Raw genomic sequence first — 16,772 nt, forward strand, 5'->3', positions numbered from 1 at the left:
GAAAAGACGACAAACGTAATTTCCGTTTTATGGTGATTTTAAAGGCATAGTTCATGCAAAATAAAAATACTGTCATAATGTCATAATAATCATCCTTAAGTATTTTGTTCTGCTGAACACAATGAAAGATATTTTGAGCAATGTTTAAAACCAGACTTCTATAGTATTTTTTCTACCATGGAAGTGACTGATGCTCCTGCTTCCGTAAAAAAATCCTCCTTTATAATTTTTACAGGTTTGGAATAACTTTGGGTGAAAAAAATGAATTTTTGGGTGAACTATCACTTTGAAACAAGAATATTTTACTTTATCTTGAATGTTATCCTAAATTTGAAATGTATAAATAGTTATTTTTCTTGTTTAAAGGGAACATTTTACAAGACTTTTTAAAGAAGTCAAATAAGTCTCTGGTGTCTTTTCGCTCAAAATACCATGTAGATAATTTAGTAGATCATGTTAAAATTGTCACTTTGTAGGTGTGAGCAAAAATGTTCTGTGTTTGGGTGTGTCCTTTAAAATGAGCTAATCTCTGCACTAAATAGCAGTGCCGTGGTTGGATAGTGCAGATCAAGTAGCGGTATTCTCTTTTGATTGACAGGATATATCGGTCATGACTTGTTTTAAAACTATCTGCCGATTGCTTTTATCGGCCGATACCGATTATTGGCTGATATATCGATGCATCTCTACTTGCTCCCACTATATTTAATTACAAGAAATAGGTCTTTTTTAAAGATACCTTTGCTGGAACCCCGACAAAACTATTGATTGAGAAAGTTTGCTTTGTACTAAGCCACGTGATATGACTGTAGTGACACTGACGCACATTATCGTTATCTTCACAGTGTTGAGATCTTCATCTCACAATTACGTTCAAATCTTACCATCTATAGATGTGTGCTAAGTGTACCTATGGTCAACCATTGAGGGGTTAACCGTGTGTGTGGTAACACATTCCTAGTTGTTTGTGTAGAGCGCCTGCAGCCCACTCACTGCTCTTTGACTCTATTACCCTTATAAGGCAGCCGGCGCCATGGCAACCAGAGGGCTTGAATAGCAGTGTCAAATCCCTGAACACACAGACACACGCTTGCTCACTCTTCAGCACTCACAGAGAGAGAGAGAGCGAGAGAGAGAGAGAGAGAGAGAGAGAGAGAGAGAGAGAGAGAGAGAGAGAGAGAGAGAGAGAGAACAGAACGAGGCTTGTTGGTCAGTCACCACAGACACTCATAGGTCAGCTGTCTCTCTTGGCTGTTTGCTCTTATGGTTTACTGATGAATGGAGAAAGGCAGATGATGGGAAGCCGTAGACAGCTGAAAAACCTTCACGTCGGTTCTTGGGAATGTCTGTACGGCTGGACAAACCGGCACTGACGAAACAAGGTATGGAGTGACTCTGTCTTTATGGCATACTAATATGATTACGGGGTACCGAGATGTTCCTCGTGAGGTTTTCATTGTTTCCCTGAGAACTGTGTGCATGCAGTTGGTGTCGGTCTTGCGGTTTTACGTGAGACAGAGAGAGAAACTGAGGAACTTGTTTGAACTTTGATCCTTGAGGATCAGGGTGGGGGCTGAGCGCTCTGTTTATCATTACCCAGTGTGCTCTCGATGTGTGCTTTCGGCTTTGCGATTGTTCTGCTTTTTGCAAATCAGCCCAAGTGAAGAAGTTTAAATGCAAATTTTTATGGACTTTAACACGTCTGCTTTAACTGTTCAGAAAATTTGGCTGCTTTTAGAGTTTTCAGTTATGTTCATTTAAGTAACTTTACCTCAGAAAATTACATAAAATAGACAAAGTATAGCAGTAAAACCTTAATGTGGAAAGCAAAATTAAAATTATTACGTTTTGAGTATGATTTGATAATATTGGGTTCATATTGGGATTTTGGTGCACTGTAAAAAATTATGTTAAATCAACATATATTTTTATGTTACTTTAACTTAACAAATTAAATAATTTCAACTTGTTTATGAGTTATGTCAATTTACTACAAGCCAAAACTTTAATTTTTAATTTTTTTTTATTTTACGGTGTGTCCTTTAAATCGAAGCACATGTTTATACACTGTTATGAAATCTCCCTAAGGTCTTTTTCTTAGCACTAGCAAGACACATAAGCCACAGCTCCATTTAATCTCAATCTCATTTGTAATCTTTCACTTTAGTTTTAGTTTAGTTTAGTTTTAACTTTCCTTAACAAAACATCAGCAATACAAAATACAGCGGCAGGTTGAGTCAAATTTGACCTTTATTACCCTCAACGTCTCTAAACACAACCTTGTGTTTCCCCACGCAGAAAAGAACTGGTTTGACTTGTTGGTTACTAGGGGCATGAAGTATAGGCTTTCCTCGTGTAGTGTCAGTTTCCAAGTGAAACTTTGAGAAGGAGTTTTGTTTAATCCGAGTGGCACGTGGAGGGAAACATCTTTCCAAACGTCTGGATGCGTTTACGTGTAATTTATTGTTTCCTGTGAGCTCCAGCACCTTCTGTCTGAACTTTTCATCGAAGCAATGAAAGCTTGAGATCTTTAATGGGGTTTGTGGTTAGAGGTCATGAAGACGACCAACAGTGAAGAAAAAGCACCAGGTGTGAGCTTCGGTGACATGTGAATGTGGTAAGCAGGTGTGCTGTTAAACTTGTTTGATTTGTTGGGTTTACTTTCTGCAGCTTAAACGGATTCAAGGTTTCTCAAGGATCTCCTGACGGTGTACACAGAGATGGCCATGGTGAGCGGGGGATGGGCCAACCCCAACGGCAACGCTAATGGACTTAGTGAGAAGGGTTACCTGCGGGGGGAGGAGGAGGGCAGCTCGCCCCGGGCGGGGAACAGCGACGCGGAGGGTGTCGAGGAGGACAAGGCCTGCGTGGTGGACTGCGTGGTGTGTGGGGACAAATCTAGTGGAAAACACTACGGTGTTTTTACCTGCGAAGGGTGTAAGAGTTTCTTTAAGAGGAGCATCAGACGTAACCTCAACTACACCTGCAGGTGAGACCACCACGCGCATGACTTAAGGGGCGGTCACGGTACACTTTTCGCTTCATTGACTTTCACTCATAGGCATGCGAATGCGCCAGACTGGAAACGCATATTTTGCATTTCGCAAAATCAAATACCAAAGTCAAATATGCCCTGCGAATTCGTATCATGTGAAGACCGGTAGATAGTCGGTACGTCAAGGCGTGACATTTCTCTACAGATAAGATGGACGAAGCGTGACCTGTCCATATCCGCTGCAACGTCCAAAAAAATATTAGCATGCTCAAAGTCTAGTGTGACCGGCACATTACGATCCAGACGAGTGACATCACACAGGATTGCAACAAAACATATTTTTTTGTATTGTTTTTTTTGTAATAATAATACTTGAGATTTAAAGCAGTGGTTCTCAAACTTTCTCAGCGTACGGTTCCCTTGTGTGCGATGCATTCCTTCGCGGCCCCCCCAAAGAAAATGTATGACAAATCTGTTCTAAAACATAACATTTTAATAAAAAAAAACATATTAAATTATAAAAAGTAGTGCTGTTGGTTGGTAGCCATATTTTTTTTAGGTTTAATTACACAGAATTCATGACAAATTAATGTATTTTTATAAATGTCATAAGACTGGGGCCCCCTGGCACCATCTCGCGGCCCCCAGTTTGAGAACCACTGATTTAAAGATTTAAAATAAGACATTTAACCAAAGATAAAAATTATATTAAGATGTCTAGCTATTAAACCTGAAAAATAAGATAAAAAACCTATAAAGAAAAGTAGTTTTGTATTGTATGGCAGGTAAAAGTTGTTTATTTAAGATAAATGTTAAAGAGAATCATAATGTTTAGATATTTTTTACTGGAAAACAAGATTAAAAAGTCACCTATAAATGACTCATTTAACCAGAATACTATTTTTACATGCCAAAAATACCCACATCCTTTTAATATGACATTTTCGCCCTTTACTCAACAATGACGTGTATTTTACACAAGTATGAAATTCCTTGTAAGCGTTCTGTCATTGGTCAGCCAATCACACGCTCTCAATTCACATAAAGCTCAGTAAAGGAATTTGGCTGAACTCTCCGTGAACTCTGTTAACCTCTTACTGATAGTCACATTTCACTGTTTCATGCAAACAAATGATTTACATACTCATGAGATGGAGACTGGAATACAGGACAATGACCTGCGTTTTCACAGGATCTTTATGGGATGTGTGTAAACACACAGATTCCCGATTCTCATTTTTTGTGTTTTTTCCAGAATCTCTGAGTAAGAGGTTGTGTCTTTGCAGTTGGTCTGGGTAGCCCCGCCCACTGTGAAATCTTTTGGTACAAAATACCTCTTCACAGGTGTATTTAAAAATCTATTACGTCATAATTTGTGTTGTTTTCTGACTAGACAATATAGGATATTGATGTGCAGAAGCCTTTGCATTACTTGCATAAAGGTTCTGGTTGGACTTCCTTTTTAACATACTGTGTCAAAACCATTTGATAGTGAAGCATTTTTATTTATAAAACACATTACTTGGAAATGCTAAAAAAGCTGCTAGAAATACAAAAAAAAAAAATTTTCTACTCAATTAAATCCGCCAAGCATTATAGCTGAATGTTGCACAAAGACACATGGCCATGGAGAGAGAATTGTGCATATTGTGTGTTTTACAGGCCTCTGGCAGCAGATCTAACATTAGACTTGCTGCCATGGGAACTTTAGGAATGAATGAACAGAATCGTGTCCTTCATGCCAAGGTTATAGGACTGATAATTTACCTGAACACCACTGGCGAGCTCTTCGTGAACAAAAGATCATGAAGGACAGCTTAAGGGGCTGTTCACATTTTGCGTCTAAACCGCGCGGAAAATTCCACACTTCGCTTCCCCTCCTTCTTTATAATGCGCTTGAACTAAAAGTTGAAGTATTTTCAACTGGTATTTTTTTTAAAAAAGAGCGCAATGCACTGCGTGCACTTGCTGTGCGGCTATGTTCAAAATAACATGGGTATTTGCATGCGCAAAAGACAAAAAATGTGAATTATAAATTAAACAGAAATATAAAGAATATACACATAAGGAATGTTTCTGTTTGGCTCTTTTTTTAAAAATAAATACATTTTTAATTATAGATTTTAAATACAAATAATACATTTTGATTTTTACATTACATTGTAAACAAAATGTAACAAATATTGTTTTTGTGTCATATTGTCTTTTTATTTCACTTGTCAGTTTCATTTAGTTTAAGGAATTTTAGTTAAGATGGTGATTCATTAACTTAAGTAGCTAAAACACAAGGCCAATGGAAACTTTGATACATTTCATTCAACATTATCATTCATTTATTATTAATTGGTAATTGGGTATTTATTTACTGTGATGTTGGTTTGTAAATACTGTGGATTGTGTGCAGTTCCTTCTTTGTTTGTAAGAAGATATAAATACGAAGAGTAATCTTGCTTTTATGTAATTTTGACATTTTAATAATATACAGGATTGATATAATGGTGAATTCCCATCTTACTTTACTTCACTGTTTTGTTTGCTCACAATTATATTGATGTATTAATCTTGTACTCATCTATAACTAAACTCTCTTCTCCACAGGTCAAACAGAGATTGTCAGATTGACCAGCATCATCGTAACCAGTGTCAGTACTGCCGACTGAAGAAATGCGTCCGAGTCGGTATGAGAAAAGAAGGTCAGCACCAACCTGAATCACTATACTTTGAATCAAGTTAAATTTGTGTATATACACCGGCCTTAAAGGGCACCTATTATGGCCTTTTTACAAGATTTAATATAATAGGTATGATGACAACATTTTCAAAACCCCCCCAAAAATCTGTTGAGGATTGAGAAAGTTCTGATATTTTTAATATGGAAAAAGTTATATGAACATAAATGGAAGGTGTGTGATCGCAAATGCTGCTTGTTCACATGTTTTTGCTTGTAACTTTCTCATTTTATCAGATATTTGCATGAAATTTGAACAGAAGGTAGAATTTTGTTAGTTCCTTCAAATTGAATTATGAACATTTACTGTTTTAGTCGGAATGGGCATCAGACTTTAGTTGGAATGGGCATCGTACTCATGGTAACCATGGTTTTTAGAACGATGCCTGCAGTGGACGTTCTGACAGGACGTTCACTGTAGTCTATTACCAGAAATGTAATATTCAAATATCCGCAATTTATTTAAATTCAATCTCCTCCATAGATTTAGATTACCATGTTTCAGTATCAACAATGCGACAAGGATTGGATATTGCATGAGATGCATTGTAAAAGTCCCACGCGGGCGGAAACTGATTTTATGCCTAAGAATTTCGAAGCACTGTAAGTGGGCGGGGTTTATCAATGTGACCTCACATTTATAATAATAGGTGCCTTTAAAAAGGCATCTTAACACCACTGGACACTTAAAAAAAGTATGAATATTCATCTTGCATTAGTTAACAAACCTCAAACCAAGTAGCACATGTAGAAAGATTATGCTATAAGTGAAGAGTTTAGATCTTATGTTTAGGTTTAGTCACTTCACTTTAATGGCAATGAAAAAGTTATTAATCAGTAGAGCCCGACTGATATGGATTTTTGGGGGCCGATGCAGATATTAACTCGAAAAGAGCCGATTTATAAGCCGATATTTTGATTTTTAAAATAAACTGGATATTAGACCCATTTCCTATAAACTGCACTTACACAACATTCAATAGCAAAATATCTGCCTGTTCTATGTATGTGGGCCGTATAAACCATTTTCCAGAAGGGATTATGTTAAAAAGCCTTAGATTACAGCCTCAATGACTAAACAATTGGATATGAAAAGTATATATTTTTTAAATGATCAAAAAACTGTCTGGTTTTAAACATTTAACACTTTTACTTACTTCCAGTTGAAGCTGGTTTTAACAGTCTGTGTACTGTAAATAAATTATAATACATGTCCCGTCTGGTTTAATCATTTCTGACGCACCTACTGTAGTTACTGTAACTACACTATATTTGCTCTCACAGACACATTCACAACGGACCCGTATATCTTCTCTCCTTCTCTTTGTGCAGTCTGAATCAAAACATTTGCAGTTAACAGGCCTGTGTGAACAGAACCTTTCTGGTAAATCAGTGCTCCCAATTTACTAGTAAGACCGGTAGTGAGATTGAAAGTAATTTACCGGTAAGTGCTGTGTGTGAACGAAAAATATAGGATTACCTGCTTTAAGAACGGACAACGGACAAGCTTCGGGCCAATCAGAACGTTTTTAAACAGATGACGCGTTTACCCCTGAACTGTTTGCGGACATTTCCACACACATGCCGCTTAAAAGTCGAGCACACCTGAAGCTAACATCCGCATTTCTTTACCAAAGTTGTTTAAAACAGCTTACCATCTATTTGCCAAACTGCCGACGTCCTTAGCACATTCTCTGTGAAGCCCCGTTTGATGCCGCCACACGCAATGTTGTTTGGTCACGAGCAACTTCGCGACTGTCAGCGTTTGCCACAAATGTGAAAACAACAAAATACGTACCGTGGATATTAAGTCATAACCCGCCATTGTTTACAAATACGACACTGAGCTCGCCGGCCGCGCGCCACAGATAACCTCCGCTTTTTCTCTGAGTTTACATGCCGGGTGTAATGCTCTGCAATCGGCTTGGCTGATAGCTTTCTTCTGTAGTGGATTTCTGGCGCTGTTGTCAACTGAGGAGTTGCAGACCTCCCTCTGGTGGGCAAACTATGCAACACTCATAACATAAGTGAAGCATGAGAGACTGTTTCTCTTCGTTATAAACGCTGATGCCGATATAAATGCAATTAGCTCATATCGGCCGGCCGATATATCGGTCGGGCTCTATTAGTCAGTAATTTAAATGCCTTAATGTCACTTTTGTCATTTCATTGCTATTTGTATTTTCTTAATAAAGGCAAACAATTTTGGTCAATATCCTAATATATTCGGTGAACCTACTGTAACCTGGTAAAGACTCTTGCACCTTGACTACTTGCGCCCCATTTATCCAATTCTTCTTTCATGCACTTAGAGGACTTTGCTGAAAAAGCCGTTTAACGGATTCTGCCAACAAACTGGTATTTCTTAATGGCATGAAGCCGTGATTAAGCAAACTTAAAGCGAAAGTATGATTAATGTACAATATCTGTATGTGCCGAAAGGATTCTGTCGACATCATTACCCCATTTTTGACGAAGGTGGCTTTTAACGGCTTTTGCATCTAAGCTCTTCAAGTATAACCTCATTTTCCCAATTATTTGTAGTTTACACAAATTCACACAGATGGCCTAGTGAAGTAACCACAGGTGTATTATAATATTTTATTAATTATATAGACTCATATTTATTATGTTCCACTAATGTTTGAGATCCAAAAACTGTACAAATGTTTTTTGTCTTAAACAAGATTTTAAACATTATCGTCTTCCAATTTGAAATTAAACACACATATATTAAAGCTTTACTGAGTTTTTGGGCTGTATTTAAAAAATACATCATGTTTCAATATTTTATTATATAATATAATACGTTTATACAATTCAGACATTTGATTGTGGCTTTAGTGTACAAACACATTTTGTGCCATCACAACATAACACACAGTGCAACGCAACATAATCTTTTATCTTTCTCTTTTGCGTTTTCCTTCATTTTTCAGCTGTCCAGCGTGGCCGCATTCCTCCCTCGCACGCAGGCATCAGTCCAGCCTCTATGGTCGGGGTTGGTGTTGATGGTGGAGGAGCTCCAGGCATGGGTGGAGATTTTTTCAATGGTCAGCCCGTATCTGAACTGATCTCTCAGTTGTTGAGAGCGGAGCCGTACCCCAGCGGCCGTTACGGAGCCCAGTGCGGCCAGCAGCTCCCGGGGGCCAACACCTCCGTCATGGGCATCGACAATATCTGCGAGCTGGCGGCCAGGCTGCTCTTCAGCACAATCGAGTGGGCCAGGAACATTCCCTACTTTCCCGAACTGCCCGTGTCGGAGCAGGTGGCCCTTCTTAGGCTTAGCTGGAGCGAACTGTTTATCCTAAATGCTGCTCAATCCGCCCTGCCCCTCCACACTGCCCCCCTGTTAGCAGCTGCTGGATTCCACTCCTCCCCCATGCCGGCCGACCGCGTCGTGTCCTTTATGGACCAGGTGCGGGTCTTTCAGGACCAGGTGGACAAGCTGGCGCGACTGCAGGTGGATTCAGCCGAATACAGCTGTCTGAAAGCCATCGCTCTCTTTACACCAGGTGAGTGATGTTTCTTGTATACACCTAAAATTTATCCAATAAAACAATCTCCATACCATAAAACTCTTGTTTTTCCGACAGATGCATGTGGGCTGTCAGACCCGGCACACATCGAGAGCCTACAGGAGAAAGCTCAGGTAGCCCTGACCGAGTACGAGCGCATGCAGTATCCGGGTCAGCCCCAGCGTTTTGGCAGACTTCTTCTCCGCCTCCCCGCCCTGAGGGCCGTGCCCGCCAACCTCATCTCTCAGCTCTTCTTTATGCGGCTGGTGGGCAAGACGCCCATCGAAACGCTCATCCGGGACATGCAGCTCTCCGGAAGCTCCATCGGCTGGCCGTATGTGCCCGGACAGTAGATGAACAATCGGAGGGCTTGTTCCCATATTATACCATCTCAGGCTTTTTCTCCATGATTCCACAGTAAATGCATGGAGAGATGTTGGTTTTGTGTTTCGGGTCTTATTGATTATGTATATACTGAATGACTAAAATGTTCCTATGCAGTTGTTAACTCACTCTCTCAGTATCAACAGTTTAGTGTGCTGATGATATATGACATTGATCCAAAGCTTTAAAGAAGTGTTATAATGCCTACTTATGGAGAGCATAGTGAACTAATATAAAGGTAGTAAACTACTACATTTAGCATCTTTATAAAGGACTGCAAAGTGCTCGAAAGGTTGGGATGTATACCATATACTTGAAGATTCAACAGTGTTTGGATTTGAATACTTGCATACTGCACAGCACACTGTACAGCACTGTATACTGCAAACAATTTTTTAAAATAGTATGTGACACTGTATGTGATATGCAAGGTACATGGTTCAAAATGTAGTACAGTATGCTACATTAATGTCACAGGACCTTATTGTGTTGCATGATAAATGTGGTGTTCAAATATCATTTAAGACTTTAATATGGCTATTTTACATTTGGAAGTTTGTGTGATCTGAACAGATTATGTGACAGGTATAGAAATACAGTATTGGTGAATGTACACCCTTTCAAAAAGTACAACTTTGTACCTAAAGGATGCATATTAGTACCTCAAATCTGTACATATTGGTACTTCAAAGATCCATTATGGAACCTCAAAGGTCCAATATCTACCAAAATGGTACATACTAGGACCTCTTTAAAGGGTACCGTCCCAGTGACAGCGTTTGTACCTTTATTTCTGACAGTGTAGAAAATCTCATACTTTTTTAATACTATGCATAGTATACACACTATATACAGCAAAAAAGGAGGGATATTGTTGTGTGCTATTCTGAATGTCACCTATATGTTTTGGATTGTCTTGTTCTATTCACTTTTTTATCTGGGCGAATAATTAGGGTAAAGTTTTACATTGCTGACTGTGGAAAGCATCAAATATTTTTGCATACTAAAAATAAAAAATGAATGACACAAGCTCTTATGTAAAACCATTTGTAAACGAACTTGCATTTTCATGACTGTATTGGAAAAAATAAATAAAATGCAAATAAGAGAAAAGAGTATTTGCTTAAGATTTCCAATAAACATCCCAGAAAGAGCTATACTGTATTATAAGTCTGACCTTTCGAGAATTGACTATGGTTTTACTACGGTTAAAACTATGGTTAAAGGATTAGTCAATTTTCTTAAAAGAAAAATCCAGATAATTTACTCACCACCATGTCATTTAAAATGTTGATGTCTTTCTTTGTTCAGTCGAGAAGAAATTATGTTTTTTGAGGAAAACATTGCAGGATTTTTCTCATTTTAATGGACTTTAATAGAGCCCAACATTTAATACTTAACTCAACACTTAACAGTTTTTTTCAACGGAGTTTCAAAGGACTCTAAACGATCCCAAACGAGGCATAAGGGTCTTATCTAGCAAAACGATTGTCATTTTTGACAAGAAAAATTAAAATATGCACTTTTAAACCACAACTTCTTGTCTTGGTTACCATGGTTACCACAAATAATTATGGTTTTGTAAACCATAGTTAAAAAACATAGTTAAACCATGGTTACTGCAGTGAAAAAATGGTTTTGCTAATAGTAATCAATACCCACCCCCCAAAACAAACCATCGTTACTACACCTTTGCCACAAAAAAACATGGTTAATTTTCGTTGGGGATTAAAGCCAACCATATTTTTCTGATCACATAAAGCAGATTTGACAAGAGCTGACAAATTAAAAACAGTTTTTACGATATTAATGTTAATCACAAAATAAAAGTTATTTTATGTATACACTTCGAGACGACATTAGGTCGCGTGTGGACACTTTTTCGTTTACCCTGACAGTTTTATGGGAAATGAGCTGAAAGCAACATCTCAGATGGTACGAAATAAACTGATAATATCGAATTTAAACTTACCTCAAACACTTTTTGTGTCACTTCCAGTCTTGCTCAGTTTAGTTGATTACGTAATCGTAATGAATGAATAATAAGCATATAGTGTCCTCTGCTGGTGACTGGGTGCTGGTGCTTCTCCTCTCCCTCAATATTACAGTAAAATCTCTGTCAGCCTGTATAAATGAACAAATGTCCTTAAATGCCTTATGTTCAGCTGATACATATGTGTGTAAATTAATAAATGAATATGATAAATAATTTAAATGTAAATTTCAGACAGGGTGTGTGTGCAGGGCCAGGGTGCAGCCCAGCCCCTACATTACACACACATAACGTACACACATAAAGGGGAGGAACCCATTACAATCGCATACGGACTCTAATATCAGTACATATCACACAGATAGTCAGTTAAATTGGAAATAAAACACTATTTTCCTTTGTAAAAAAATGTCGTACATACCCGGTCAGCCTGTCACGGCAGTTGTGGTGAGTTTGTTTCAGTCTCAGAAAGTTTTAGCATGGTTGGCTGCACTAGCATCAGTAATGCACTTCGCTTTGTCTTACATACGGTAAATGCCGCTATCGGTTTATTTTATCATCAGGTTAAACCGAGACAGCTGTTAAAATACACATGACGGTTCATGGCAAAACTAATGTAGGAAATAGCAGAACAGTTTAATTCTGCTGTTTGACTTTTAAGATACGTTTATAGTATGAGACATGTTAGCATGTTATGCTAACGTTAGCAAGAGTGGAAAAAAACTGTTCATTAATAATAATTATTTTTGTAACTTATGTACGTTTGTCAATTAAAAATAATTGTATGTCGATTCATTTATTTGAGTACAACTTGTACGCAACAGAGACGTAGCTAAAGTTAAACATGCAGAGCAAAAGATAAGGAAAAAGTAAGTAAGCTCTGACTGATAACAGTATTTTTGGGAAAAAATAATAATACAGAATCTTAATCATAAGTGAGGTTCAATTATAAAATGTGTTTATTTTAAATGATCATCTTCTGCCAGTTAGGTGTTACAGGTGTGGCTCGTGTCCGTTCTGCAGGTAGTGCTGCCATATATGGTCATAAACAGCTACAGTGTAGGTTGTGTCATCATAGAAAGATTACTAGATTTTGAAGCATGTAGTGTGTGCTACATGCTTCAAACTCAGGGATATATTCTTATTTATGTTCTTATATTCCTTCACATCACATATCATTATAATATTTATGTATTTTTAGCAACGAATTGAAATTCACAAGCTACGGGATGGTGATAATTTAATATTGGGATTCAGCATTGGAGGTGGAATTGACCAAGATCCAAATCAGAACCCTTTTTCTGAAGACAAAACAGATAAGGTAAAAAAGCTAATTTAAATGTATTAAACAGCCAGACACATTGCAGTATGATGTAGTTGTAAACTGCTGTTGATGTCAGTGATGTGACAGTCAAACTCTTATAATTTGTCACAGGGAATCTATGTAACACGTGTGTCTAAAGGTGGACCTGCAGAGGTGGCTGGGCTCAGGATGGGAGACAAAATTATGCAGGTGAGATATTCAATTCAAACATGTCAAACACAATATTAGATGTTATCATCTGTGATTACTTACAATGATGAAGAGTTTTGTCCAAAAAGCGTTTTTTTTTTTTCGTAAGATCCTCCACTAGAGGACACTGTGGTCTATATATCATTATATCCAGGGCTTGACATTAACTTTTTTGCTCACCAGCCAAAGTGCCTAGTTGTTTTCCAAAGTTACTAGTCACTGGCCACAATTTTGTTGCTGGTAATATACATTTTATATGATTAAACTTGACTTTGGCATCCTAAAATGACTTTAATTCGAGCAAATTTACTTGGTTTAGCTAAATTAGATACAGATTGAATTTCAAATGCAGTCTGACCACCCAAATTGAGATAACATTTATTAACTGGTATATAGCAGGTAATTCTGTATAGATCATATGTTTAGGTGCATGAAAACATGCTTAGTAAGGCATACATAGATTAACTTTGAAATATGCACTGAATTTATCTCCGCTCTTGCCCTGAGAGTGTGCACGCAATTTTATCTCTTCAATCACTTCCATGCAATTGTTTTATCTTTCCCCAAAGTGTGTATGCGCTCAGACTGCGTCCTGTTGTGCATTCGCAAATCCATCAGCTCTCATGCCCTCTTAAGGTGCCGCTTTGGTCCGCAACGCTCTGCTAATTGGACGCGTGTCTCAACAAACGGTCTCTGTGTGTTGCGCTGGGTGCAGAGTGTTCACGGGACTTGTAGATTTCCAGTGTCGCATTGCGCATCGTTTATCATTTCGCATAACTTTTAAGAAAACTACAATTAAAAAATTATCTTCAACCTGCCAAAGTGGCTAGTGGGATTGGCTGTCTTACCCGCCACAGACGAAATCTACCCGCATTTGGCGCGTTGGCGGGTAGAATGTCAAGCCCTGATTATATCATCTAATCCAGGGGTTTTCAAACTGTACAGTAGACCTACATTACAGTAGGTTGCACAGTGGTTGTGTTTCCTGTGACAGTCATTTTAACTTACCTGTTAAAGGGACATTGCACTTTAAAAAAAAAAATACTCTTTTTCCAGCTCCACTAGACTAAAACATTTGATTTTTTCAGTTTTTGTCCATTCAGCTGATCGATTCGATCTCTGGGTCTGGCGGTACCACTTTTAGCATAGCTTAGCATAACTCAATGAAACCGATAAGACCATTAGCATCGTGCTTAAAAATGACCAGAGTATTTAATATTAATATATTTTTAATAGTATTTAATATTTTTCTAATTTAAAACTTGACTCTTCTGTAGTTATATCGTGTTACTCTGCGTTCACACCAGATGCAGTAGAGGTGGCCAGCGCGAGTAATTTACATGTTAAGTCAATGCAAATAGGCATCCTGTGGCTCGGTAAGCGGGAATGGCTCTGCATGATTGGTGTGGAACACGCGACACGGATGGCCTGTTCTGTGAGAATTGAGCTTTGCCGCAGGAAACGCGCAAGTTAAAAAATATGAACTTTGGCAGATATTCGCGCCACGTTAACCAATCAGTAGCTTGCTCTAGTAGTGATGTGATTACAGGAAGCGAGCACTTACCATGCCAGCAGCAGGCGCAGTGATATTATGCAGCGCCCAAAATAGTCCCCTGACTAACTTTCAATAGCAGGCTGCACGATGTAAATACAGAAGAGTCAAGTTTTAAATAGGGCTGGGCGATATGACCCAAAAAATTATCGAGAAATTGTTTTCCATATCAGTCGATATCGATAATTATCATGATAAATAACAAATCTTTACTCCTGTCAAATTTAAAGGCAGATTTTTGCTCCTGAATGAAAATTGTAAAAACCAGACAGTTAATAATGGTTTTAAACTACTTTTTATTCAGAACATGACAAATACAAATACTAAAATCTTGTTTTAATGCATCTGTATTAAATGTAAATCTATTTTTTATGAAATCAACACATTTCTGACACAAAAGCAGCAGACTACTGTCACTTTAAGACCCAAGACAGACTGCTTAAAGTTTCAATATACTGAGTAACAGCTGTTTATGTTCACTTAAACAAGAAAAGGTTTCTTGCTCAGAATTTGAGTTTTGAGTCTTGCTTTACTTAAAGTGGATATTACACCAAAGACTGTAGGTGAAAAATCATGAATAAACAAGATGATCATCAGTAAAAAAGCTACATGTCTACTGTGCCGTCTAGATACGACAAACATGAATTTCTCATTGCATATAATAATTGTGATTAACACAAACCATTATCTGTCTTCATTAGTCATTATTTATAATCACTTGTATATTGGTGTGAATCTTGATGATAGGTGAATGGGTGGGACATGACAATGGTCACGCACGATCAGGCACGAAAACGACTCACCAAGAAGAATGAAGATGTGGTCAGGCTTCTCGTCACTAGAAAATCCCTTGAGGAAACGGTTAGACAGTCCATGATGCAACACTAATGTAAATCTGACACACACTAATTCAAGCAAATGAATGTTGTTATTGGTTAATCACATGTTCAGATGCTGTTTGAACTAAACAGCTTCCCTCAGCCAAAGAGTGATGCCAAGAGACCATTTTAGACTTTCAGTGTAGACTAACTTCTCAGTTATGATCATTTTGTTTTATGTATTAAACTCAGTACTGCAACAGTATACTAATGTGGGGCGACTCTATACTGACTGAAATGATTGCTCTCTAATAGAAATAATGTAAATGCATTGTATGCATTCCATAATTGCATTTTTAATAATATATGCTGTTAAAGCATTCCTTTATTAACTACAAGTTTATTTGGTGGTAATTTAAGCCAACTGATACTTAAAATCTGTAATCGTAAAATGTGCAAAATCATGTAACGCAGGAAACTTTATGACTGTTAGAATAAACAAGTATACCTTTATGACCACTAATTTTGCTGTTTTTTTATTTTATAATACTTCATTTTATAATCTTTGTATTTACTAAACAATGTTAGTCTCTGCATATGGTTGAATTTTCGCCTTCTGATCATTATCATTTGAAAGATGGGCAGCCACGTTTATTTTTGGCACCTGTAAGCAAGGCACAATAACACTGCAATTTTGTATTTAGCAATACTTTTGTTTTCTTCTGTACTGTTTGGATTTGAAAATGTTTTTGATACAGACTTTTTGGCATTTGATTGTATGGAGATATTTTTTCACTTCAGTGAATAAAAGACCCTTCTAGCACAAAGTTTGCGTGTTTTAATACACTGTAAAAAATTTAGAATTTTTATAGAATCAAATTGGCTATTCAAGTAATTTCAGCTTACTATTTTAAATCTTGACACTTGAGTGATGTGTTGCTGTAACTTACAAAACAGTCGAAATTGCTTAAAGGCACATTATGTAAGATTTTTGAATTAAAATATCCAAAAAAAAACTACAAGCACAGTGTACTTTTGTTTACATGTGTACTTATCTTATCCCAAATGTTTTCAACAATGTATGAATCCAGATCATAGACTGTAAAAAAAAGATGGACGACGCGACGTCGCCTCCCACCATTGTAATGAATTGAAGCCAAAAATGTCCGACCACGGTCGCCGCCATGTTACTTAAAAATGTCAGTTTGGAGCCAAGGCATGCACAGAAGGAATTGTCCGTGGAGCCAGAGAAGGAGCCGCGGTATCAAACT

The 16,772-nt window shown here is 37.6% G+C and overlaps 2 protein-coding genes across 3 annotated transcripts; both read left to right on the forward strand.

Annotated features, from left to right (window-relative positions):
• The first annotated feature begins 1,165 nt into the window (after positions 1–1,165).
• nr2f6b (nuclear receptor subfamily 2, group F, member 6b) lies at positions 1,166–10,778 on the forward strand. 2 transcript variants are annotated; one of them, XM_065241827.2, is made up of 5 exons: positions 1,166–1,382; positions 2,671–2,989; positions 5,594–5,688; positions 8,663–9,238; positions 9,320–10,778. In XM_065241827.2, the coding sequence occupies exons 2-5, from the start codon at positions 2,721–2,723 to the stop codon at positions 9,592–9,594; spliced, it is 1,215 nt and encodes a 404-aa protein (XP_065097899.1). In that variant the 5' UTR covers positions 1,166–1,382; positions 2,671–2,720; the 3' UTR covers positions 9,595–10,778. The 2 variants fall into 2 exon arrangements, with proteins under 2 accessions (XP_065097899.1, XP_065097900.1); XM_065241828.2 differs by lacking the exon at positions 1,166–1,382 and adding an exon at positions 2,206–2,589.
• A 1,141-nt stretch (positions 10,779–11,919) lies between these two features.
• Positions 11,920–16,495, forward strand: tax1bp3 (Tax1 (human T-cell leukemia virus type I) binding protein 3). Its single transcript, XM_065241829.2, has 4 exons — positions 11,920–12,065; positions 12,820–12,939; positions 13,054–13,131; positions 15,431–16,495. The coding sequence occupies exons 1-4, from the start codon at positions 12,027–12,029 to the stop codon at positions 15,569–15,571; spliced, it is 378 nt and encodes a 125-aa protein (XP_065097901.1). The 5' UTR covers positions 11,920–12,026; the 3' UTR covers positions 15,572–16,495.
• The last annotated feature ends 277 nt before the right edge of the window (positions 16,496–16,772 follow it).

The sequence above is a fragment of the Paramisgurnus dabryanus genome, chromosome 14, assembly GCF_030506205.2.
Source record: "Paramisgurnus dabryanus chromosome 14, PD_genome_1.1, whole genome shotgun sequence".
In the NCBI taxonomy this organism is placed as follows: Eukaryota; Metazoa; Chordata; class Actinopteri; order Cypriniformes; family Cobitidae; genus Paramisgurnus; species Paramisgurnus dabryanus.